The 24,160-nt window shown below is 48.1% G+C and overlaps 2 protein-coding genes across 3 annotated transcripts; both read left to right on the top strand.

Annotated features, from left to right (window-relative positions):
- The first annotated feature begins 8,652 nt into the window (after nucleotides 1-8,652).
- Nucleotides 8,653-12,641, top strand: LOC101769886 (UDP-glucuronate:xylan alpha-glucuronosyltransferase 2). Of its 2 annotated transcripts, none has more exons than XM_004985401.2 (3): nucleotides 8,653-9,014; nucleotides 9,151-9,766; nucleotides 11,535-12,641. In XM_004985401.2, the coding sequence occupies exons 1-3, from the start codon at nucleotides 8,667-8,669 to the stop codon at nucleotides 12,473-12,475; spliced, it is 1,905 nt and encodes a 634-aa protein (XP_004985458.1). In that variant the 5' UTR covers nucleotides 8,653-8,666; the 3' UTR covers nucleotides 12,476-12,641. The 2 variants fall into 2 exon arrangements, with proteins under 2 accessions (XP_004985458.1, XP_004985459.1); XM_004985402.3 differs by having other exon boundaries at nucleotides 8,655-9,019.
- Nucleotides 12,642-15,355: 2,714 nt separating this feature from the next.
- LOC101769483 (putative leucine-rich repeat receptor-like serine/threonine-protein kinase At2g14440) lies at nucleotides 15,356-17,923 on the top strand. Its single transcript, XM_004985400.2, has 8 exons — nucleotides 15,356-16,065; nucleotides 16,153-16,616; nucleotides 16,732-16,867; nucleotides 17,084-17,155; nucleotides 17,253-17,321; nucleotides 17,404-17,475; nucleotides 17,566-17,637; nucleotides 17,722-17,923. Exons 1-8 carry the CDS (start codon nucleotides 15,419-15,421, stop codon nucleotides 17,744-17,746), a joined length of 1,557 nt encoding a protein of 518 aa, XP_004985457.1. The 5' UTR covers nucleotides 15,356-15,418; the 3' UTR covers nucleotides 17,747-17,923.
- The last annotated feature ends 6,237 nt before the right edge of the window (nucleotides 17,924-24,160 follow it).

Below are 24,160 nucleotides of genomic sequence, written 5' to 3'. Positions count from 1 at the left end.
TGTGCAGGAGTCAGGAGAGGCGCACACGAGTTGGCGCGGTGACGCCGGCGAAGCAAACGGCGCAACCGCACATCCCCAAGCCCCGACACATGTTGGCCTGGAAACCGGTCGGTCCACCCAACCCAGTTCGTAGGATCCACGCCTCGCCTCGCCTCGTCGCGTCGCGTCTCCAGCCGCCGCGGCGAGATCCATCGAACACCGAGCCGTCGGCCGCACGCTTATCCCGCCCCGAAACGACACGCTTCGCAGGTGGTTTTCAGCCGCCGCCTCATCAGACCGGTCGGTGGCTGGCATGCTGGCGCGCGCGGCAGGTGCGCCGTCGGCAAGATGGACTCGCCCCCTCACGTCGACGTTGCACTACTCATTGGTAAACGGCAACGCCAGACGGGCAGAGGCAGCGAGACTCGCACTTTGTCATGACACACCACCAATGCTGCAAGCCTCGCCGTCATAGAGGTTGTCCAGGCCATACTTTTGAAGCATCGACATTCAGCAATGTCTCTAATGTAACCTGGCCTCTCCTGCGTCCTGCCGCAAAAATTGAAGGACATCACCTCCATGGCCATCGTCTCCTCCTTCTCCGGCAGGCGGCGGCGCGCTCGTCTCACCTCCATTCTGCAGTTCCTGCACGGCGGCGTGCCTTTTTTTTTTTTTTTTTTGAAAGGAGCGCGCGTGCCTGCTATTCATTTTTTTGGGCCTCGGCAGTAAACTGGACCGAGAATTAGGCGCACATCGGCCCACGCGACGCACCCGGTCGCCCCCGCTGGTTAGGATCCTGCCGCTCATTCTCGATCTGACGGCTGCAGTGACCTCAGGGGGTGGACGGTAAATGAAATACCGTCCACCCCTGTTTCCCTCGCTGCCGCGGCCACCGCCTCTCCGCCGCCGTCCGCCGGCTGTTGAGCGGCGTTGCGGTGACAGAACTCACTCCTCGCGCCGCGCGCACCTCAGGATCCGCCAGCGGCACCGGCTGGCATTGACGCAACGCGCAGAACACAAACGGTGGCGGGCGTCTGCAGACTGTCCATGCTGAGGATTGAGGATAGCCACGCCGCGCCGGCGCGTTCTCGCCCGCAGGTAAAGCCGCCGCCGTCGCCTTTGCTGTCTTAAGGCGCGGCGGCTGCGGCTTGAGATGGGCACGAAGATGGCGGCCGGCAATCTTCCAGTGGTTGGCCTGACGCCCGCCGCCGTACCGCAGGTCGCGGCCGCCCGTGAAGCTGAAGAGGCTCTCATGCGCGCGTGGAGTCGCGTCTCGTCGGTTAGGCCGTGGACAAACCAGGCAAGGTGACCACTGTTCTTGTCGTACTACGGAACTAGATTGAAGAGAGTTTTGGTCTCGTTTTTTTCCTGATGAGGCAGCACGGCTTGCAGTTTATACTGAAGAACCTATCTTCTTCCTCTGATTACCTGCAGATGTACGTAGTGCAAACAAAAGGCCTGTCTGAATTTGGCCTCATGTGCACATCACTCCCCTTAAGTGAGATGAGTCAGTTCACAACTCGTAACAAGATTCCCACCATCCAGTACCAAAGGTAACCCCTGATCCACACACAGCAGGTCAAGTCCCCCATCCATCCTTTTTCTTTCCCCTTGATTGGAATGATGTAGCAATAACCAGTAAGCTTTACATCCAAACTTTCTTAACTGAAAGACAAAGAAAACCATCAAAGATTTGGTGAGAGACCGATCGATGTTCTAGCGATCGAGCATCGACGTGGAAGACGGAGAAGAATGCTGATCAGGAAAACGAACCGGAGAAAAGGCTAGGCGGGTTAGGGTAGGTTTGGCCATGGAGTTGGCTTCAAGACTCTGTAACCCTGCTGCCACTCAGCACTTACTCCCCTGTAACTGTAGTAGACCTCACTCTCACCTTTTTATCTCTCTTTCGCCATTCTAATCGTGTGAGCTCTAGAGGGACTCCGATGAGTCGGATCGGACTGGCCAACCAACTGTATCCCACAGCCTTTTATCTATTATCTTAATACAATAGTGTTAGGAGAAGCTACCACGTTTATCGAGATGGTCTAGAAATTACCATGTTAATTAAAAAAGAGAAAAATATACACCTTTAAATTTTATGAAGATCTAACGGTTTAGGCTATGCCAAAGAGTCCATGTTGAATACGGCAAATAGTATATACAAATATAAATCCGGAATTTTTTTTAAAAAAATGTTGCTTTCCTTTTCCTAACTCAATACGCGTATGAGTCTTGCTTGAGCTTGATTTCCATGTTCCCACGGTAATTGAAATAGCATTTGTTTAACCATGGGGATTAATTTATTACCAAGTATCATGGCAAAACCGTCTACTTGGATCACATCAGCTAGCAACAAAAAAACACATGCAGTCTAAGGTCCCGTTTATTTGGACTTTCAGCTAGCTTCTCGCCTTCAAAAGCTAAAAGTCCAAACAAACGGCAATCTTTCGAGCCTAGCTTTTCGTAAGCCAAAAGCTATGGAAAGCCACGGTTCAATGGAAAGCTCGAAAGGAGAGAAAAACGAGCTTCTGGCGTTATTTACCCGCCTGCCATTAGTAATGTTGCGAATCGGTACGTTCCTTTTTCCTCTCGGTACCCTTATCCCCCGTCAAACCCTATCCTCTTCTGCCTCCCTCCGCATCCCGCGTCAGGCCGCCGCCCTCCTCCCTCCACCCTTGCTCGTCCTCATCGCCCAGCCCCACCTCGGGCCGCCACCCTCCTTCCTCCGCCCTTGCTCATCCTCGTCGCCCAGCCCCGACTTGGGCCACCACCCTCCTCCATCCGCATCGGGCTGCTGCCCTCCTCCCTTCGACCCTGCTCATCGTCGTTGCCTAGCCCCTGCTCGTCGCCCGGCCCCGCCTCGTCCTCATCGCCCGGCCCCTGCTCGTCCTCGTCGCCACTCTCATCCTCAGAGAAGCTGGGTTGCCAAATGGACCCCAGCTTTCGGAAAGAAAAACTCAAATAGGGCCTAAAGCTTGTAACGGAAGGAGTTGGTTTTGAGAGAAAATGGAAAGACATGCTTCTTTTTCCATATAGTCCCTTATCTCGTAATATAGTTATGTTTAGGTTTATTCTAAGTCAAACATTTACTTTAAATAGTAAAAAAATATAAATATTGATGACATAACATTATCATGAAACCAACTATCATAACATGTAACTTTTCTATTTAAAATAAATTATTTTTAAAGATATTATTGGTCAAAATTAAGAATGCTTGACTTAGAATAAAAAACATTGCTATATTATGAGACAAAAGGGAGTATGTAGCATGCCAAAGTGTAAAGGCGAAGCCCATTGCATGAAAAGAAACAACAAATGGAAGTCATGTAAAACCCTGTTTTACATGTTCATGCACACGACATTGAGGTCTTTTAAGACCTAGCATTGAACGGACTTAGTGCTGGGACGCGAGAATTTTGATATAAATCGATAGTGTTAAAAGAAGTCACCATGATCCCAGAGAGTAAGAAAAATATAAGAATATACATCTAATGGTCTAGACTAACCCGAAGAGCCCATGTCAAATACAACTACTAAATATATATAAATTTAGAATTTCAAAAAAATTAAGGAAATGAGCATGTGATTTCAATTTGTATTGGGGAGCAAAATATCTAAATAAAGAGTTTGTGCAAATATAATTAATAAATATGAAAATTTGAAACAAAAAGTTGATTATTTTTATTTTTATTGATATTGAGAAGCAAATTCAGATCCCACAAAGATTAATACTTGAAAAATAAAATAAGCCACCATGTTTGTTCTCAAGGGTTCAAAATTCCCCTGTTAATTGGTAGACAAGAACGATCTACACTATTTGATTTGTCACGGTCTAAGTTATAGTAGTAGATTAATTACATCAATACTAAAGAGTCCACGAGGTATACGATCAACAATTTGATTGGAAATGGAAATAAAACCAATTGATATTGTTACGTAGGTTATAGTAGGTTAAGTTATTCAAAGGCAATATTCGGCGTTGACTTGAAAAAAAACATGAGATTACTTATTTTAATACCTATGTTCATTTATAGGAACTATAAATTACCACGTTAAACAGTGAAAGAAACATAAATATCTCTACTATTGATCTTAGTGGCGCATGTTATAATGGGTCGATTATTCAAGGGAAGAGTACAAGAGTACAATCCAATTTAAAATGAAAACTTAGCCTCACGCCGATGGAAAAACAAGTAAGCCAAGAGACCAATGGAGTATTGAAGCCAGATGGAAGAAGGCAGGCCGACTGGATGAGGAGTAAGGTGAGGCCTCGCACTCTGAAGAATGACGACATGAGATCTGTCACACGGGTTGCCATGTTGCATGGACCCACGTGGCATAAATGCTAACCACGAAGAGTAACATAAATAAACCCGGCGAAAGAAATGTCAAGATGCCTAACATGGCGGCGCTCTAATTTTGGAAAAAGAGAATGATTGAACAACCACATTGACCAACAATGCCACCAGCACAGCGAAATACCACTTTGCATGCGTTGTCTGTGTCTTTGGAACACGAAAGCAAGGCTACAAGAATACTGCATGCCTTTGCAAAATGCTCAAGGATGAAGTGAACAATATGAGAAAAAAAACAATTTCACCAGTGATTGTGTTACAAAGGTGTCTCACACTAGAGTTAGAGACAGCGCAGATCGAGACAACACTCCTATAGCGATCACTTCAAGTGTGTAATGTATAAGTGCCAAGGTGAACTGGTTCTCATAGAATTGGTGGATGTGATGATAGAGTCGAGTCGTGGAAATCTGCTGCACCTTAAATTCCTTCATTGTTTGCAATCTGAACAAAGATCACTAGAGCACATATAAGAAATAGGAACGACCAGGTGAAGCATCGGGAGGAAGTTAAAGAGGCTTTGCAGCTGCAGGTGCACGCATGAAGCAGCAGTGCACGTTGGTGAGATGGAAAGAAAGCATAGAAAATAGAGAAACATAGGAAGAAATCGATTTTCTCCCGAGCCAAGGAGATTATCAGTAACGAAGGTGGGACTATGGTATGTCCTGAGGGTATATTCCTTATTCTTTTTCCAAACAGTTTTTTGAGTTAAATATTTTCATGATAGTATAAAAAACCGTATGTCAATTAAGAAATTATGAATTGAGTAAAAAAAATTAAAGATGCACGGTGAGCCCAAGCAAACAATAGAATTGAAATTAGCAGTTTGGTTTTCATATGGCTTCAAAGTTAAAATAACCAAATAAGAGTATATACCAAATAGATATAAATAAATACTTTATTTTAGTAAAAAATCTAAATAAATCATTACGTAGTTAGATTATCATGGTACTGTGAAGAAAAAGACCTAAATAAATTACTCATATAAAATATGATTTACGATAACTAAATTTAGATTAAAATGGAAAAAGAAGCACAATATGTGAAAAAGTACAGGATATTAGCAACAGATGAAGGGATTTGCAAGTGTCCAAATTGAAGAAAAACATAATCTCTACTTTCCATGTTTTACTCTTTTTTATAGTTTATCCAAACTAAGGATAACTAATAAGAATTGATCAACATAAAGGACGTGCAAGCATAATCATGAAGGCATAAGTAACCGTGTTCGATAGATTCATCAAGAAAATCTAGAAATTATGTATTGACCGATCATAAATATACAATGACTGAGATAATAAGATATTTAAAAGGAAAAATCAACAAATCTAGCCGCGCTATTTGCGCGGGGTACCCTGCTAGTTTTCTCATACATTGGTGCCAAGAGAGATCTTTGACGACTGTAATGTAACCTAATAACTCCAAATGTCTGTGCCATGTCTTCTTCAGCGACGCATGATTAAAGAAAGATGCTGTTCGCCTTTGTTCAGCTTACTAATCAACGAAGCTAGTAAGATTAGACATGTTAGATTTTATCAAGTGCTACTCTGAAATTCACCTGGCATAGTACATACATGTTCCTTTTCGTCGAAGCTTTTCCGAAAAAGATATTGTCGGCCATTTACCAAGACCCATTACACACTTCATCTAAAGCGAAAGAGAAACATATATGGGACCAGTAGGGTATGGGATAGGGTAACATCATATAAAAAGTGCAAGCAAAGCACAGCATTTTTCTCTCCAATTTCCAAAGACCACCAAAGAAGATCATATTTTTCACCAAACAGTTATAGTGGTTTCTTTGGTAAAAAGATGCTACTAGTATATAGTAAGAATCAGAAGTGGTGTGTAAGCAATTTTCACAAGACTGAGATAGAACTTCAAACTTGAATGTGCTTGTCTTATGCTCCAAATCACTTATTAAAGCTCTTTATATTCAGGTGAGACGTAACGTCACAATTTCTGATACCCCAAACGGCTCTTTGAATGTTGAGCATGCAGATCCGTGGTCTCGCAAATCCCCTGACGTTACAGTGGGGTAAAGTTACTGAAAGTGTCACCGGATACCGAAAGGAACGGGGAAAAAGAAGACGACGAAGCAAAGTGGAAAAAAAAAGGATTCTTTGAAGCATTCGGTTCAACTAATAGTTTGCTTTTGCACGTTGCTAAATGCGTATTCCTTCCAACGCCGCGATCGACCGACCCGGGCGTCGTCGTCTTTCCACGTATGAAAATCACGACGGACGAGCGTGAGCACGACGGGCATGTACGACCCGAATCATCACTGGAACAGATTTGAGTTCGCCTGTAGCATGGATGGGAGCTCCTGACCTGATGCGATTTGGGCACGCAGTTTCTATGAATTGAGCATCGTTTTCAGTTGAGTTCTGTGTTTGACACACTTCTCCGGTCATTGTTGCTCGTTCATTGCACCGGCAAAGAAAACATCATTTTGCCAGGAACTCAGGATAATAATTAAATCTCTCTTTATTAGCTAGTGATGCGAAGATAACATCAGACTGGACCAGCAACAGTGGTCTATGCTGTGCTTGTAGATCATCATAGCTCGAATGCTGGATGATGAATGGTTCAGCTAGGATTTGTTATCTGTGTGGTGTGCTTTAATTCAGATGCAGCACTTGAGTTCAGGACCAGTGAATTTCCGCCATAATTGTGATGGTTACAGACGTGCGATGCCTAGGCATTAATTCGATCTAGCTCTTGGATCATTTGTAGCTGTACGCGTGCACATCCAAGACAATCGAGACGTTAAAATCAAGGTAATGATCAACTCGGTTGCTTTTTGTTCGTTCCTGAATAATGCGCAGAATATAAAGTACCAGTAGCACTAGGGTCGCCCTCGACTACTCCATTTTGATCCGCATCAGCGATCAGCTAGCCACTCCTTTCCACTTCCCTGTTTTTGGAGCTCATGCTAAATGCCATGGGCCGCTGCATTTAACCGCGTTTTCGATTTCCTGCGTTCCAAACAAAGCCTTCTTGCGTTCCCTGCAGGCGAGGCGTAAGGTGATGAAAACTCAATGCGGTGCGGATAATTAAATCCTGATGCTAGCTGCTTGATCTGGTGCGTTGAAGCTGGAATGAACGCCCAGGATCTCACCGACCGGAGCAGCGCTACGCGGAAGGCGGCCGACGATCGAGGAAGAGGGGATGCAGGTGTCCTTGCTGGTCATGATCGAGCCCGGGCAACCGAACCGTACCTTGGTGCACAAGCGCCAACGGGGACGCGGCATCAGCGATCATATCGGGAGCCTGACAGGTTGCTATCAGGAACAGCACCAAGGAAATGAAACCGTGACCAAATCACTGAAAAATTAAAGCACTAAACCGAGAGGCATCTATACATCGATCGGCAATGGCTTCTGGAGGAGGATGCAAGCACCAACCCAACAAACGGATCGTATCCCGACGCCTGCAGTTTGGTCTGTGCGGCTGTGACCAACCTGACGGAATTGTATATGCAGAAAATGGAGGTTAAATTGTCCGGGATCACTGTATTTTAATGGGGTACTTATGCGTGAAGCTTGCTTATCGACGAAATTGGAATAACAATGGATGTTCCACCATAATAAGGTAGGAAGGGTATGTCATGGATACTGCTACTTGCAATGCAGCTAGCTAGGTGCGTTTCGACTGATACTGAATTAAGTGATGATCCGAGTTGCTACAATATAATGGCACTAAAACTAAAATGAGCTATGTGTCGACTGATTGATACATGCATTGCAACTAAAGAAATTAAAATAGATCGACTGGAGAGAAGAAAATCGACTGTCTCTGTTCAGACAGCTACAGGACATTACATAGATCATAGAGCATTCATTAGTCATGCAGGGGCACGCTATCTCTCTAGCTAGGTGAAGTTAAGTTCAATTGTCATGATCATAGTCGTAGGAGTGTGTACCTGGCCACAAACTGTACATGATCTAGGATGGTGAAAAATCATGACTGCAAGGGCAGATCACCAGGTACGTCATGAATGAAGAAAGAAAGAGCTAGCTCTTGTGCAGGTACTTGTAGTACCCCCTAGCTCGATCATTCTTGCTGGGATCGATTGAACCACTGTGAAGCGACAGGCCAGGCCATGGCCAGTCGTCCTTGCGGCCGGATGAACCGTGACACGTGGACCCTCGTTCGTTACAGCCGTCCTTTCAGAGCCACCCCACGCCCAACCACCGCTGATTGGCCGCGCCTCACACCCTTGCCGCGCACCCACACGGAACCCCCCAGCTTTCTTCACCCGATCAATCCATTCCCAAGCCCAGCACCGCGCCGCGCCGCGGGACGCCACCCCACTATATAACCCCTCGCATGCAACACGCGCCTCGCCTTAGCCTGCTCGACCGCACGCCCGGCCGGCCCGACGACGACGACACGCCGGTGAGTGAACGGCCGCCGTATATATACATATACAGATATACTAGTGCGGCGCGGCGCAGCATGGGGGTGACCACGGCGGGGGAGGCGGTGAAGTCGCCTGGGCGGGCCTCGGTCATCGTCAAGCTCAACGCGGCGTTCCTCGCCTTCTTTCTCCTGGCGTACATGGCGCTCCTCCTCCACCCCAAGTACTCGTACCTCCTCGACAGCGGCGCCACCTCCCTCGTCCGCTGCACCTTCCGCGACGACGCCTGCCCGCCGTCCACCCAGCTCTCACGGAAGGTAAGGTGAGTACGTCCACCGGCACGTACGCGTCGTGGCGTTCTTCTCTGCTCCGGCCGCCGCCCGCCGGCAGGCCGGCCGCGTCAGAAAGCAGACTTCGTCTCCCGGCCTTGACGTTGCGTGCATGAACGTGCAGCTGGGAGGCGTGGCGGCGAACAAGGTGGTGGCGGCGGAGCGGATCGTGAACGCGGGGCGCGCGCCGGCCATGTTCGACGAGCTCCGTGGCCGGCTGCGGATGGGCCTGGTGAACATCGTCCACGAGGACCTGCTGGCGCTGGGCGTGGAGGGTGAGGCCGTGCGGGTGGAATTCGAGCGCGTCTCCGACGTGTTCCGGTGGTCGGACCTGTTCCCGGAGTGGATCGACGAGGAGGAGGACGACGAGGGGCCGTCCTGCCCGGAGCTCCCCATGCCGGACCTCTCCCTGTACGGCGGCGACGTGGACGTGGTGGTGGCGTCGCTGCCGTGCAACCGCACCGCGCCGGGCGGGTGGAACCGCGACGTGTTCCGGCTGCAGGTGCACCTGGCGGCGGCGCAGGTGGCGGCGCGCAAGGGCCGGCGCGACGGCGGCGGGGCCGTGCGCGTCGTGCTGCGGAGCGAGTGCGAGCCCATGATGGACCTGTTCCGCTGCGACGAGGAGGTGGGCCGGGAGGGGGACTGGTGGATGTACAGGGTCGACGTGCAGCGCCTCGAGGAGAAGCTCCGGCTGCCCGTCGGATCCTGCAACCTCGCGCTGCCGCTTTGGGGAGCAGGAGGTACGTTCGGTCTCGATCTGTGGTGTCTGATCTGCTTCATCTTTTGCACCCCCTCCATGCATGCAGGTCGTGCCAAGCATCTAGCTGCACCTAGGCGAACTAACATGAAAAGGCAGCAGGCAGTACGAACAAGATAGATGATATGCATCATGAATAGTGCATCACATTAGGATCATTTACTAGCCTGTGGTGCTCCTAGTAGTAGAATTAGAAAAAAAAAATCCATAGGGAATTAGTAAAACAAGATTGGGACAGCAGAAACTATGACTGCTATCTATGCAAAGGGCCAAGAACAAACCAGGGTATAGTAGTTTTGCTTGATTTGAACTTTCACTAACATATTTATTCTTTAATAGCCCTAAAAAACATCTTTATTCTTTAATAATGAAACTATGAATGGCTGCTAGATTTTTCATGGTATACGTAAGGCTAAAATTCTTGTTAGGCGACCATTCCATTTGCGCTGTGCTTTTTTTTTTTACAAACAACAATTGCGTCACAAAAAGGTCTGTATGCTAACAAAAATGGACCAAATTTAAATCCCAATACCTTGCAGGGGCAAAAAGTTTTAGAGACGATAAGAGCATTAGCACATCGGGCCTGGAACAAATAATGTTGGGAACATGTGCTACTAGACCTGTGTTAGGGTCAGGGACATAACATCCTACCTAATCATAATGGAATAAAGCACATAATCATCAAGCTACGATGCTTATCTTGGGCATATATGATATGATCAGTAGGGACGGCCGGTATAATGGGGGTGTGTAGGGCAAGCCATCAAGAACAAAATGAGGAATCTGGTCGGGAGATGTGGTGAAAGGCCACGATCAAGGCGTACAATGCATGAAACGATTATTCTCACCAGCACTCAACGCTCTCTCTTTTAGAAGAAGAAGAAACAAACTGTTATTATTTGAACCAGTAGCCCCCATGCATACATTCTTACCCAACTTAATGAAATCTGATCGATAACACTGGAGCTAATAGGCCACGATTAAAGGTAGGCCAGGAAGAAAGAAATCCACTGGTAGTGATCGATGGATCCATCAGTAGTGTCATTGACTCATTGTTGTTATCAGAAACAGAACCCAGATTAACCTGTCCCTGCAAGAAGCAGACAGATAGAGCCACTAGGTGTGAGCCTTCCAGCACACCAATTTCAGCTCCTGCAAGAACCTGACAGGAGGATCGCCAGATAACAAGCCACAAATAACAAGTGTTTACATCCAATTTGCACATGTAGTAAATGAAGTAAATAAACTTTTGGTAAAAAAGAAAAGTTACTAGAATACCGGCAGGAGAGACTGGGGCTTTACCTAACGTACGTGGTTGGAGGCCTTTCGGTCGTTCCCACCCGTCTGATCGATCCATCGAGCACATACGCCATATGATGGCAGGGCGAATACGCTGACACGATTGGCGATTGATTACGGTTGGTGAGCTGCCCTGGCACCCTGCACTCAGCTGCTAGCCACCAGCTTGGGCACTGCACTGCACACCAAGTGATACTTGCATGCTACTGCATTCTACCAGGTGGATCACCAACCGTACGCAACGCCGCCGCAAAGCCTTTTTTTTCCTTTTTCCAATTCGTGGTTACCCTTTGGTTTTGACTTGACGAACACTTCAATCCAGCATTTTCTTCTCTTTTTGTGGTCAGGCTTCGCTAGATGGATCGACACATCGATTTCGATGAATTAATTTTTTTTACGACTGAATTAATGTATGGATCAATCTAGTTAATTTGACGAGATGCGTGCCGCAGGCATCAACGAGGTGTTCAACGTGTCGGCTGAGCTGCCGTCGCCGGCCGGCGGTCGTCCCCGGCGCGAGGCTTACGCGACGGTGCTGCACTCGTCGGACACGTACCTGTGCGGCGCGATCGTGCTGGCGCAGAGCATCCGTCGCGCGGGCTCCACCCGCGACCTGATCCTCCTCCACGACCACACCGTCTCCAAGCCGGCGCTCCGCGCGCTGTCGGCGGCCGGGTGGACCCCGCGCAAGATCAAGCGCATCCGCAACCCTCGCGCGGCGCGGGGCACCTACAACGAGTACAACTACAGCAAGTTCCGGCTGTGGCAGCTCTCCGACTACGACCGCGTCGTGTTCGTGGACGCCGACATCCTCGTCCTCCGCAACCTGGACGCGCTCTTCCGGTTCCCCCAGCTCGCCGCCGTCGGCAACGACGGGTCCCTTTTCAACTCGGGGGTCATGGTGATCGAGCCGTCGTCGTGCACCTTCGATGCGCTGATCCGGAAGCGGCGCACGGTGCGGTCGTACAACGGCGGCGACCAGGGGTTCCTGAACGAGGTGTTCGTGTGGTGGCACCGGCTGCCGCGGCGCGTCAACTACCTCAAGAACTTCTGGGCCAACACCACGGGCGAGCGCGCGCTCAAGGAGCGGCTGTTCCGGGCGGACCCGGCGGAGGTGTGGTCCATCCACTACCTGGGGATGAAGCCCTGGACGTGCTACAGGGACTACGACTGCAACTGGAACGTCGAGGACCAGCGGGTGTACGCCAGCGACGAGGCGCACAGGCGGTGGTGGCAGGTGTACGACCGGATGGGGGAGGCCATGCGAGGGCCATGCAGGCTCTCGGAGCGGAGGAAGGTGGAGATCGCATGGGACAGGCATGTGGCGGAGGAGGTCGGGTTCGCCGACCAGCACTGGAAGATCAACATCACCGACCCCAGGAAATGGGACTGACTGCCGCAGCTAGGCCGCCGCAGCTGATCGAGCTCGATCGCCACATTTTGATTCGTGGGTTCCTTTGATTTTCTCTTTGTTCGTATATACATATACACAACAGAGGAGTAAGCAGAACTTGAATGGATTGAATAATGAATAACTACAGTTCCAGTTCATTGTCCCACTTTGCTCGTGTCGGCGTGAGGTGTTGTGCCGTCCGGATACAGGCCGTGCAGACAGGCAGCTAGGGGCCACGGCCAATCCCCCGTGCGCGTTGGCCGTCGGCAGCTGCAGCAATTCGTCGCTGTTCAGTCAGGGGACACTGGTGCCGGCATCAGCATATGCAGGGGTTCAGTTCACCTTCAGCATCTGCTCACTGCGGGCCACGGCCAAAAGGTTAACTGATTGCCAGTCGAAAGCCGAACCCAGGACAGGCCTGCCGACTGAAACAAAACGTGCATCCGAGCCGATGTTCGCCGTGTCGGCCACCACAAGCCGTCGCGAACAAAGAGAGCGCGGGTGGCCACGAACACGACGCGGGGGTCATCTTTCCCGTCTCCGGCGAAGTTAGTGCTCAGGGGTTTGGGATTTGGGTTTTGGGGTGAGGATCCTTGCCTCCCGGTCATAGAGGGAAGACTGGCGGTGGTAGGCCGGACTGGCGGTGGTGGTGGGAACGGGGTCGGTGGTGAAGAAAGACAGTTGGGCCAGGGTGGGCGGGGGCATTACAGCGAGGGCTCGGTGGAGCCGGATTAGTGCGACGGCGGGTGGTGGCGGCGGATCCGGCAGCGGGAAGCTGCCAGAGACGAGGAAGATGGGCGGGGCGGGGTTGAGGACAGGGCTGGTGAGGTCCGTCGGCCATGGGAGCAACAACGGACAGGGCTGCAAACTGATGAAAGAAAAACGGCCGGAGGTTGAAGAAGCAGCCAGAGCTGTCCGAACTTTTATCGTACGGATCAAAAGATCATGTGCCCAGCTTCTGTAGAACACTCGGTTATAGAATAGACAGCCCCTTAAAATTTCTACCGAAATTACTTTTTGCGGAGAACAGTACTGGGTAAAGGGAGGGGGCTCCCGATGCTAGAAACACAAGATGATGGACGATGCACACCTGTGTTGTGAGCAGTGGATTCACAGCAAGGAGGCGTTTGGTTCCCCTGCCACATCGAATGTTTAGATACTAATTAAAAGTATTAAACATAGAGTATTTACAAAACCCATTACACAGATGGAGGCTAAATGGCAAGACGAATCTATAAGCCTAATTAGTTCATGATTTGACAATGTGCTGCTACAGTAAACATTTGCTAATGATGGATTAATTAGACTTAATAGATTCGTCTTGTCGTTTAGCCTCCATCTGTGTAATTAGTTTTATAATTAACTCATATTTAATCCTCCTAATTAGCCTCCAAATATTTGATATGATACGGACTAAACTTTAGCTTGAGAAACTAAACGCCTCCTAAGAAAAAGAGTATGTTAAAAAGAGTATGTTAAAAAGAGGTGGATGTACATGAGCAATTGATCTTGAGTCAAAAAAATCCAGAAAATATCTTTTCTCAAATGACGTGTACATGTTAACATTAGAAGTTTAGTGAGAAAACAAAGGTTAAAACTTTTAGAAAATCATAAAACTCTTATGAGCTGAGCCCAAACTCGACTTGCTGCTTTATTATCGGTAGTGCATGTAAACACTAGCGTTATTAGATAGGTCCACCTAATTATCGGGTGTTTGACTGCCAACTATGATGGTTAAACCTTTAATTGGTGAAATGGCTCGAGGCTAAACTATATCCTAAATAAATCCATAAATTACCAAACTAGGTTAGATGGATGGAGATTTATTTTAGATGAATTTATAGGAGTTGAATGGAGGAGTTATGTGATCGTCCGGCATATTAATTAAGGAAAAAGTAGCGTGACGGAATATTTTGAGAATATCATAAGAAATATGAATGTTGGGATTTGTCAATGATTTCAGGAACTAATAAGTTATTGTGAAAATTTGAAAAAATTTAGAGGCTAACGCTTGGGGGCGGGTACCCTGGACAAGGTCATTAGGGCAAGTATATTGCTACACGTCATGGGTCTCATAGGTCGTCTCATGCAGTGCCACATAGGATTTTTGATGATGCAGAGGAGAGAGAAAGAGGTCGTTGCTTCGCGAAACAACCACCTCATGAGCTAAATTGTAGGACTACGAGACAACTTAACAACCATTGTACGAGTTATCGTTGCCATGCAACTCATAATATTTTATTTTTCTTATGCACAAATTAAGAAATTATATACCACTACCAGACAACTTATAGGACAACCCATTGTACGGGTTGCCTGTTGAATCGTCTCAAGATTACGTGTCAATGCATGAGACCGCCTATTAGACGACACCGATGTAAGGAATTGACCAGGTCAATGGGTCAAACTGGTCATGGATACATTGGTGATCGAATCTATGGGCTAGATCCTGGTCCGTGCGTGGGTTTTCAATGTTTTTACGGGTTGGAATTGAGAGATGAGCCACGTGACTTATGATTGTTTCTGGGCTTTATTTCTTGTTGGGCCAGGATTGCATGGCTGCTGGGTAGAAAGAATTATCGGATTCGGTCCCAATCTCGTTGGCCCACCTGTTCGCTGGGAGCCTGGGACGCTGATGGGTGGGTCAGTTCGTCGTCGTCTCCGCTTCACCGCGCGTCGGTCGCCGTCCGGTCAAGGGGACGCCGAAACGCCCGTACTAATTCTGCCACCAAACAGACCCCTTCAACCTTGCTATATTTGAGCACAAACCAAAACCATCCATCCATACGGTCGTGCAGGCTGCCATGCCATGCATGCGGCGCCCGTCCAGCCCATAAACATTTCTCTCATCCCTGGCTGGCCCCCCTTTCTTCGCCTCTTCTCCTTCGGAGCCTCCCCTTCGCGGGTGCTCCACCGTCCTCCCAATCCTAGCATGTCATTACGATGCCGAGCCGCATCACGTTCCCCTTCCTCGCCCTCGTCGTCGCCGCCGCCGCCTTATTCCCCTCCTCGTCCTCCCAACAACCCGCCGCGCCTCCACAACCCAGAGGGTTCTACATAAGCTGCGGGTCGGACAAGGATGTGCAGGTAGGGAGCATCAAGTGGGTCCAGGATGAGGGCTTCATCGGCGTCGGCAACGCCTCGGCCATCAACAAGCCCAACCTCCTCCCGTTGCTCGCCACCCTGCGCTTCTTCCCCGACGCGACGGCGCGCAAGTATTGCTACGAGCTCCCCGTCGTCAAGGGCACGCGCTACCTCGTCCGCACCACCTACTTCTACGGCGGCTTCGACGGCGGCAAGGATCCCCCCGTGTTCGACCAGATCGTCGACGGCACGCGTTGGAGCGCCGTCAACACCACGGAGAACTACCGCCGCGGCATGTCCACCTACTTCGAGATCCTGGCGGAGGCGCAGGGTAAGATCATGAGCGTGTGCCTGGCGCGCCGCCCCGACACGGCGTCCAGCCCCTTCATCTCCGCGCTCGAGGTCATCGACCTCGACGACTCCATGTACAACACCACCGACTACGGCAGGTACGCCATGAGCACCGTCGCGCGCAGCCGATTCGGCAGCAAGGGCGAGATCGTCAGGTACGCCCGCGCCGTCGTCCCAGCTGCCGTGTCCGCGTCCCGCCCGCGGGGAATCCTGACGTGACGTGGGTTGGCATTCTATTCTAGCTATCCAGATGACGAGTACAACCGGTACTGGGCGCCGTTCACGGACGCCAACCCGACCGTGGAGAGCCACTCCCCCATCTCGCCCGGCGACTTCTGGAACCTGCCGCCGGCCAAGGCGCTCAGGGCCGGGGTCACCACCAGCCGGGGGAAGAAGCTCACCGTGCTGTGGCCGCCGGCGGAGCTGCCCGCGGCGACCTACTACGTGGCGCTATACTTCCAGGACCCGCGCACCGCCAGCCCCTACAGCTGGCGCGTCTTCGACGTCGCCGTCAACGGGAAGGAGTTCTTCCGGGGGCTCAACGCCTCCGCCGCCGGCGTCATGGTCTACTCCAACATGATGCAGCTGTCAGGGAGGACGGAGATCCTGCTCACGCCCAACCAGACGTCCCCCGTCGGCCCGCTCATCAACGCTGGGGAGATCTACCAGATTGTCCCGCTCGGCGGCAAGACGGCCACTAGAGATGGTATGCATTTGCAGATTCAAGGCTTCAATTCACCTAGCTAGCATTGTCAGCGGGGTTCGGTCTGTCAGATAAAATGTCTGGATGATGAGAAGCTGTAGGCCTTTCCCTCGTGCAGTGGTTGCAATGGAAGATCTTGCTATGAGTCTCAAGAACCCACCGCCCGACTGGGCTGGAGACCCTTGCTTGCCACAGCAACACTCATGGACTGGGGTTGAATGCTCCCAGGGATCACCCGTGCGAGTCTTGTCACTGTAAGTACTCATCAGATTACAATGACGGTCGTATCTAATTGGCTGTTGATGGTGTTCAAACTGCAAAAATATTTTTTTTGGTTAAATTCGGCCAATGCATTGGTATTCTACTTCTTGTAACAATGGAAAGAACGGCATTAACAATTCAGTAAAAATAAAACACTGGCAAATTGTTGATAATTTCTGCGTTAATATGACCGATTTTCTGCAATACAGGGATCTAAAAAATCATGGTCTTTCAGGATCGCTTCCCGACAGCATTGGAAATTTGACAGGGATGAAAACCATGTAAGATATACATACACAAAGCTAATATCTGCAAACAGTGTATGAACAAAATGGATGGACAATCCTTCTAATTACGCCTAGGAAATTTTGGCTGCAGCAATCTCAGTGGCAACAAACTCTCAGGCTCCATACCTGACATGAGCAGCATGCACACCTTAACTGCCTTGTAAGCTCAAGCATACTTGACTTGTTTTGAACAATTCATCTATAATTTTACTAACCATTCTAAGGTTTTCCTCATTGAAAAGGCACCTTGATGGCAATCAGTTCAGTGGAACGATCAACCCATCAATGGAAAAGCTCGTCAATCTTAAGGAACTGTTAGTACTCCATTTCTCATGTTCGTAATGTGCCTCAGAAAATACCCCGATACATTGTTTGCCTAATGCATTTTCTCTGGACAATGGCAGATACCTGAACAACAACAATCTCACGGGCAAGATACCAGACGGCCTGAAAAACAAACCTGGACTTGATTTGAGGTATGAAGAATGAGAATCTCTTCATTGGGTTCCTTCTTTTTGTGATGAACTCTTGATGATACGGTTTGCATGAATAATTTACAGAACTGAGGGGAACAAATTTGAATGAGACAGGCAAGGAGGAAGTATCCTGATGCTAAATCACTATTTCTCAATATGATGCTGCACCCATGAACACAGAAGACCACAGTTTAATGATGAAGGGAGAGGACTGAAGGCTTCAATACTTGTAGGATGATATTGGTGTCTGGTGTATGAGAGCTGAAGATTGATGTTATATCCAGCATCCCTTTGAGCCACCTGTGTCCTATTCTTAGAGTTTTGTTGTACATGTTGCATCAGAAAGCATCAATTAGGGGTAGGTGTTAGGTGAAAGAATCATACGTTAATCTATCTAAAAAGTCACAAAACTGCATATTCTGAAACTTCCATTAGGACAGCAACAAGCAGAAGCCGTAAATAGCTCATCATGCATTTTGCAAATTATGATCAGGAGTGTCAGTAGAAGTACCGACAGGCATACAAACAAAATACATAACAGCCAATTCTGATAGATAAAGCCTAAAACGTACCAAAATGCCACTTTTCACCTCCTGATAAGTTAGTACTTAGCTCCGGCCTTTTCTTTAGCTCCGGCCTTTTCTTGTAGGCAAGGTAGTTTTTGTCGAACTCTTCATCTTTCTCATCCAATATCCACCAAAGTGACAATGAGAGTCTTGCTTTGGCATGTCACGGAAATGTAGGCATGTTACTGAGGAGGGTATGGCCAAATTCACTCTTGTTCGTACCCAAATTCAAATAATTATTATCCACTCCTTACCCTCCCAATCCCATCCATATCCAATGGATAATTAACTTTATACTACATATATATACATATCCAATTGATTAATTGCCCTCCTCATACACAACATTTCCCATTTCTAATGGGTATATAATTTTCTACCCATACCCTCCACATTTGAAGTGGGTGTGGATTTGGAAAGAGGGTATGGATACCCAGTGTCACGCCTACTTGTTGCTATGAGCAAAGTTACAATTTTGATTAAAGTTGGATAAATTTTATTAGGGAAAAATTAAAACAACCTATATCTACCTTAAACCAGAGAGAGTAACGTTTATATCTGAAGATGACGCGAGACCTTGCCACAGCGTTTAACCGGATAGGTGGTGTACTAAGAGGATGCTAGGAAATCAATCTTGCATGTGTTTGCACGGCAATCGGCACCAGACACAGCCCAACTTCGGGTTTGGGTTGAAGCAACCGGTCGCCTGGATTTGGTTAGTGAACCTGGCAGTGGTAGCTGAAACAACGTGTGGTGCAGCGTGCAGGCAGAGCAGAGGAGCGGGGAGGATCAGGAGCGCCTCGTCGCGTGGTGTTCGTCGGCAGATGCGCAGCGCGGTGGAGTAGGACGGATTCCTCGACTACGATACATGAATCATGAATGCTTAGTACGATGCACGCTGTGCCGTGCAGGTGCCATCTGCATGTCTGATTAACATTGTCTGCTGACCTATGGCCTATGGTATGTTAGAGTAACATTGTTGCCGAATTCCAAGTGTTCCATGGTCACTCCCAAAGTATAACACGGGAAACGATTCCTCTGCAGTACTGCAGTGTGACTCGGTGTCACTGGCGCGTGGGTCATGATCACGCATGGCCCACTCGTCAGTGGCACGAGTCACCATGTAGTACTGAGGCTCATCCCATTTTAGGCATCCCTTTTGGGTTTGTAAAACTGCGCTAAACCTCAAAGTTTCTTAGCTTGCAAGACGCTCTGATTGTATTCGTAATCATATTTGTTTTAAAAATATGGAAACGGATGTGGTAAGGGCACTATTCAATCCGTTTCCATCTTTTTTTATGGAGAGGTGAAGCGGACGGAGTGGGAGGGCACTATGGCGGTAGCGCTGCTCAACGAGGAGTGCGCGCCGCCACGGTAGAAGATTGCACATGGCGGTGGCTGCGGAGGCAGGGCGCTGGATCGGGAGGGAGAGGACGCCACGAGCAGCGGTTGGTTGGATTTTTTGTGACCTAGTAGAACAAACCTTTCAAGTTAAGCACACTGCTGTACGTACAGCTGCTAGGGGCACTTGCCCTCCTCCTCCGCCCAAAAGCTCCACTAGAACTAAAGGAGAAAGATGAGTTGAGAGGAAAAAGGAGAAGAAGAAGGAAGAAGGGATGGAGATTGGAGGAGAAAGAAGAAGCAAGACCCCTAAGGCACAATGATGACGACGCTGGGTTAATTGAGTTGTTCTTGGGTCAAAGATTGGAAATAGGAGGACTTGGCGATCGTGTTTGGGAAATGGCCCGCATTGCCTCCTTGCCGAGGCTGGTGCACAAGTATCATCATGTGTACTGTGCATCGTCAAGGTCGAACAACCAACGAGGTCCATGACCCTAGTCATGTTGACGTGCCCATGCCCGTCCGCGTAGAGGCGAGTCGGGTGCTCCGTCCTTCGGTGCTCATCCAGGACGCGCTGCCTACCGTTGTCATTAAAGTCGGCAGTAGTTATCAGCGTTGAGCCGATGGATCGAGATGGAATAATTAATTAAGCAATAAGGGGAGGAGGTTAATTCATTCATGGTTGATGCTGATCGATCTAATATTAGTAGTACCTACCTGATTACAACCGGACTTCAAGTCGGATGAGCCCTCTTCGAAAGGGCCACAATCCGGCTTACATGCGGCGTGGCCATTGGTGTACCTGACATGAAAGCGAAGTCATGCGCGTGCTGTGGTTCGGACTCCGGCGAAAATATTAACCCCGAGAGTCAGCACATCGGGCTCAGGAGTGGAGCCAAGGGGCTGGGAGGGGCCATGCCCCCGATCCATGTGACCAATTTTGCTACTTACTAAACGTATAATTATTTAGACTAATCACTCATTATTTAGGATAATCACTATCATTTAGCATTCAAATAACTTTGTGCTGATCTCATCTCTGCTTTTCACGTCGTTGATGTATGGTTCATTCACAAATCACATTAGGTCTGCCACTTGTATGGGCAAAATCACCCTTGTTCACACCTAAATCCAAATAATTATTATCAACTTCTTACCCTCCCCAATCCCATCCATATCCAATAAATAATTAACTTTATGCTACATATATATACATATCCAATTAATTAATTGTACCCTCTCCATACCCTATCCTCCTCATTTCTAATCGGTATATAATTTTCTACCCGTACCCTTTCCATTTGAAGTGGGTATGGATTTAGGGAAAGGGTACGATACCCAGTGACTGTGGATTTGAGGAGAGGTAACCAGTGGCAGGCCTACAGAAATGGCTCGGGAGATCCTTTCGAATTTCGATCATGCCATACAGAAAAATTAGTACATGAGCTACTGGGGCAGAGAAAATATACTTCCTTCCTCACATACATTATGTTAGCACGATCCAGGCCAGCGGCATGGATCCCAATCCATGGGATTTTGACTCATCCTCACATGCAGTTCGTGCTCCGCCACGAGTGATGCATCATGCCTCGCTGGAACTGGCGGCAGCGGCTGAGCACGCCCGGCAACGGCGGCATGGGAAAGGTAGGTGGTGGTGGTGGCGGTGTTAGGACTGACGGCCGGCGATGTCGGCCCGGCGCCGGCGCGTGGAATAATTGGGACGCCGGCCTGGCTGCCGGCATCGGAAAGAAGCGTCGGGCTCCTCGATCGCATGGTCAGGATGGCCTGAACGGGGCTGATCAGATAAGGTTGAGAACCAAGGGCATTGTAGTCCTTTCACATGCTTGAAAATTGGAAAAAGGAGATAAAAACTGTAAAATAGGGAAAATGATAAAGAAATTAAGTTGTCGACGATTCAAGTGGTAAATTTGCGAAGCCAACGTTTGCGGTGATAAATTTGCGAAGTCCAACATTTGCGATGGCAAAAATCCAAATTCCTCATTTCATTCCAGCATGTTTATTCACACAAGGTAGAGAGAAAGTGACCAACAGCTTGATTCATTTTGGATTAGAAATGGTATCGGTACTGCAACTACAGTAGAAGGAAAAAGGAGTAGGATGCAGCTGTTTTTATTTCCTTGTCCGCGCCTGGATGTCATGTTAGGCGCACCACTTCTTCATATGGACAAAGTACCCGTTGTCAAGGCTCCCTCTCGATTTATTAGATTTTCATTGGAAGAAATTATATGTCCCTGTTGTCAATCGATTTATTAGATTTTCATTGGAATTATAAGCATAGACAAAAATGTGAAAATACTATGCCCAACACATCAGTGCATATAACAGGCTAAAGAAAACATACATTTTTTTCCCCACAAGTAATACTCACCTTTTGGGATAGCTGAATTTCACTATTTATATGAACGTTTTGGATACAGAGGTTCCTGTTAGCTTGATGGAGCAGTTCTCCACTGTCAAGATCTTGGCATTACAGATGCCTAAGTTGCCAAAGTTGAAGATTGTCATAGCCTATTTAAGAAGCTTTCCTTGCTTGGAGAAGCTTAAGACCAAGGTACCTTCCTCTTGCAAGCCATTTTTTACTGTCAGATTTAATTCATGAGTAAAATGCACCGGTAGTCCTTGAACCTTTTCGAATGTAGGATTATTATTTTCTAATTTTGCAGTTTCTATTTTACTCTTAATTCACCACCCACTGCTAGCTTGTATAATATATATGTTGGTGTTAGTTTTAGTTCGTTAGGAACAAATGGACGGGGAGTCTGAAGGATGTGCACTGCGACCCATCTGCGCCTGTCGAGCGTCTTGACCACAGCGTCAAGACCATCGTGCTGCAATCGTATTCAGGACAGAAGGCACATGTGGATTTTGCCAAGTTCTTTCTCAAGAGAGCCAGGATCCTCGAGGTCATGAAGTTCTGTGTCGCCCCATGGTGCTGCACGCCAAGATGGCTTGAAGACGGAAGACCATTAGACCAATGCAGGTGGCTTGATACTGGGAACAGGGCCTCAAGATGTGCTCAGTTTCCCTTCGTGCTCGAGAGGGACTTGCCCTTTAGGTTTTGGATGGAGGGTGCCTACTCTAGAAACGACCCCTTCATAGAACGTTTAGACTGATGATGGCTTCTCGCGCGCCAATTGGGCCCGGGGATCTCAGTTCATTAATGAAATGGTGCATGGCTTCCCCAATCTGTAAAATCTGGTGGAGGGTTAATTATTGGATTGTGTGAAATTAAGACAAGCTGCATCGTGGGGTTTGGGGTCAAAAGGGTCCGAATAGGCTCCCTTCCATGAGAAACAATTGGAAATGTACTAGCTAGGTGTCACGTTTTCGCATGGACAGTCTTCTTTCGAGTAGGCTCTTGGAGTTTTGGTTGCATCCCAATTCCCATGCTCGAGTTAGACCCTGTTTGGGAAGGAAGTGTTAAAATTTAACACCCCACTTTTAACACTTTTTAACACTTTCCTATCCAAACACTTGTGTTAAAAGTGGGGTGTTAAAGTTCCATCCTTTTTTTTTACTCTTTGATATCCTTAACACCCCATTTTTCATAAACACATGGAGGAGGTGTTAAAACTTGCTAAATGTGTTAAAAGTGGTCCCCTTTCCAGGTTACCCCCTCTCTCTCCCCCCTCTCTCTCCGCCGGCCATAAATGAGGGGGCATGGAGTCATTTCCCACCAAAGGTGTTAAAGTTTAACACATCATCCAAACATCCCAATGTGTTAAACTTTAGCACTCTATTTGAGAGTGTTAAAACTTTAATACTTGTTAAATTTTAACACAGGGTATCCAAACAGGGCCTTTATTACTTCCAGTTGGTTGGAGGCTTGGGTGTTGGCATGTTGCATCAGAAAGCATCAATTTAGGGACAGGTGCTAGCTGTAAGAATCATTCCTTAATCTATCTAAGGGCCTGTTTGGGAAGGGGGTGTTAAAGTTTAACACCCCCTTTTTAACAGATTTTAACACTTTTGGTTGCCAAACACAAGTGTTAAAGATGAAGTGTTAAAATTTAACACCCCTCTTTTCATAAACACATGGAGGGGGTGTTAAAATGTGCTAAAAGTGTTAAAAGTGGTCCCCCTCACCACTTATTCCCTGGTTGCCCCCCTCTCTCTCCTCTTCTCTCTCCTCCATTTAGCTTGTGCAAACCCTTGGTGTCTTGGATACGCTTGAGGACCATATCACCTATATTGAATGAACGTTCTTTGACGTTGCGATCATGATAGTGGTGGATTTCCTCAAGTACCTTGCAAACTAGATGAGTGCTAAACAACGAGCTTCTTCGAGGTTGTCTAAGTCTAAATATCTTATTTCTTCAACTGCACCTTCCTCGTACTGCTCGACTGCTAAAGATTTCCACATGACCTTAGCAGGGAGGATGGCTTCGGATCCATAGACTAGGAAGTAGGGTGATTACCCTGTACGCTTGCACGGCTGGGTACGGAGCCCCTAGAGGACATTGGGAAGTTCTTGGAGCACTTGCCCCCTTTCGTGTTTCGGATGTCATGCAACCTCTTCTTGAGAGCATCCAGCACCATGCCATTGGCGCGTTCAACCTGACCATAGGCTCATGGATCACTGACGAAGACGTAAC

Source organism: Setaria italica, chromosome IX (genome assembly GCF_000263155.2).
Source record: "Setaria italica strain Yugu1 chromosome IX, Setaria_italica_v2.0, whole genome shotgun sequence".
NCBI lineage: Eukaryota > Viridiplantae > Streptophyta > Magnoliopsida > Poales > Poaceae > Setaria > Setaria italica.
The sequence above is the reverse complement of the archived record's forward strand: the minus strand, read 5'-3'. Positions and strand labels throughout refer to the sequence as shown.

What these genes read in the sequence shown, in the direction of transcription:
- LOC101769483 (XM_004985400.2), top strand. Translation starts at nt 15,419, where the DNA reads ATGCCGAGCCGCATCACGTTCCCCTTCCTCGCCCTCGTCGTCGCCGCC. An exon ending in CAAGACGGCCACTAGAGATG is followed by an intron (nt 16,617 to 16,731) that starts GTATGCATTTGC and finishes TCCCTCGTGCAG; the next exon opens with TGGTTGCAATGGAAGATCTT. An exon ending in CTCGTCAATCTTAAGGAACT is followed by an intron (nt 17,476 to 17,565) that starts GTTAGTACTCCA and finishes GGACAATGGCAG; the next exon opens with ATACCTGAACAACAACAATC.
- LOC101769886 (XM_004985401.2), top strand. Translation starts at nt 8,667, where the DNA reads ATGCAACACGCGCCTCGCCTTAGCCTGCTCGACCGCACGCCCGGCCGG. An exon ending in CCACCCAGCTCTCACGGAAG is followed by an intron (nt 9,015 to 9,150) that starts GTAAGGTGAGTA and finishes ATGAACGTGCAG; the next exon opens with CTGGGAGGCGTGGCGGCGAA. An exon ending in GCCGCTTTGGGGAGCAGGAG is followed by an intron (nt 9,767 to 11,534) that starts GTACGTTCGGTC and finishes TGCGTGCCGCAG; the next exon opens with GCATCAACGAGGTGTTCAAC.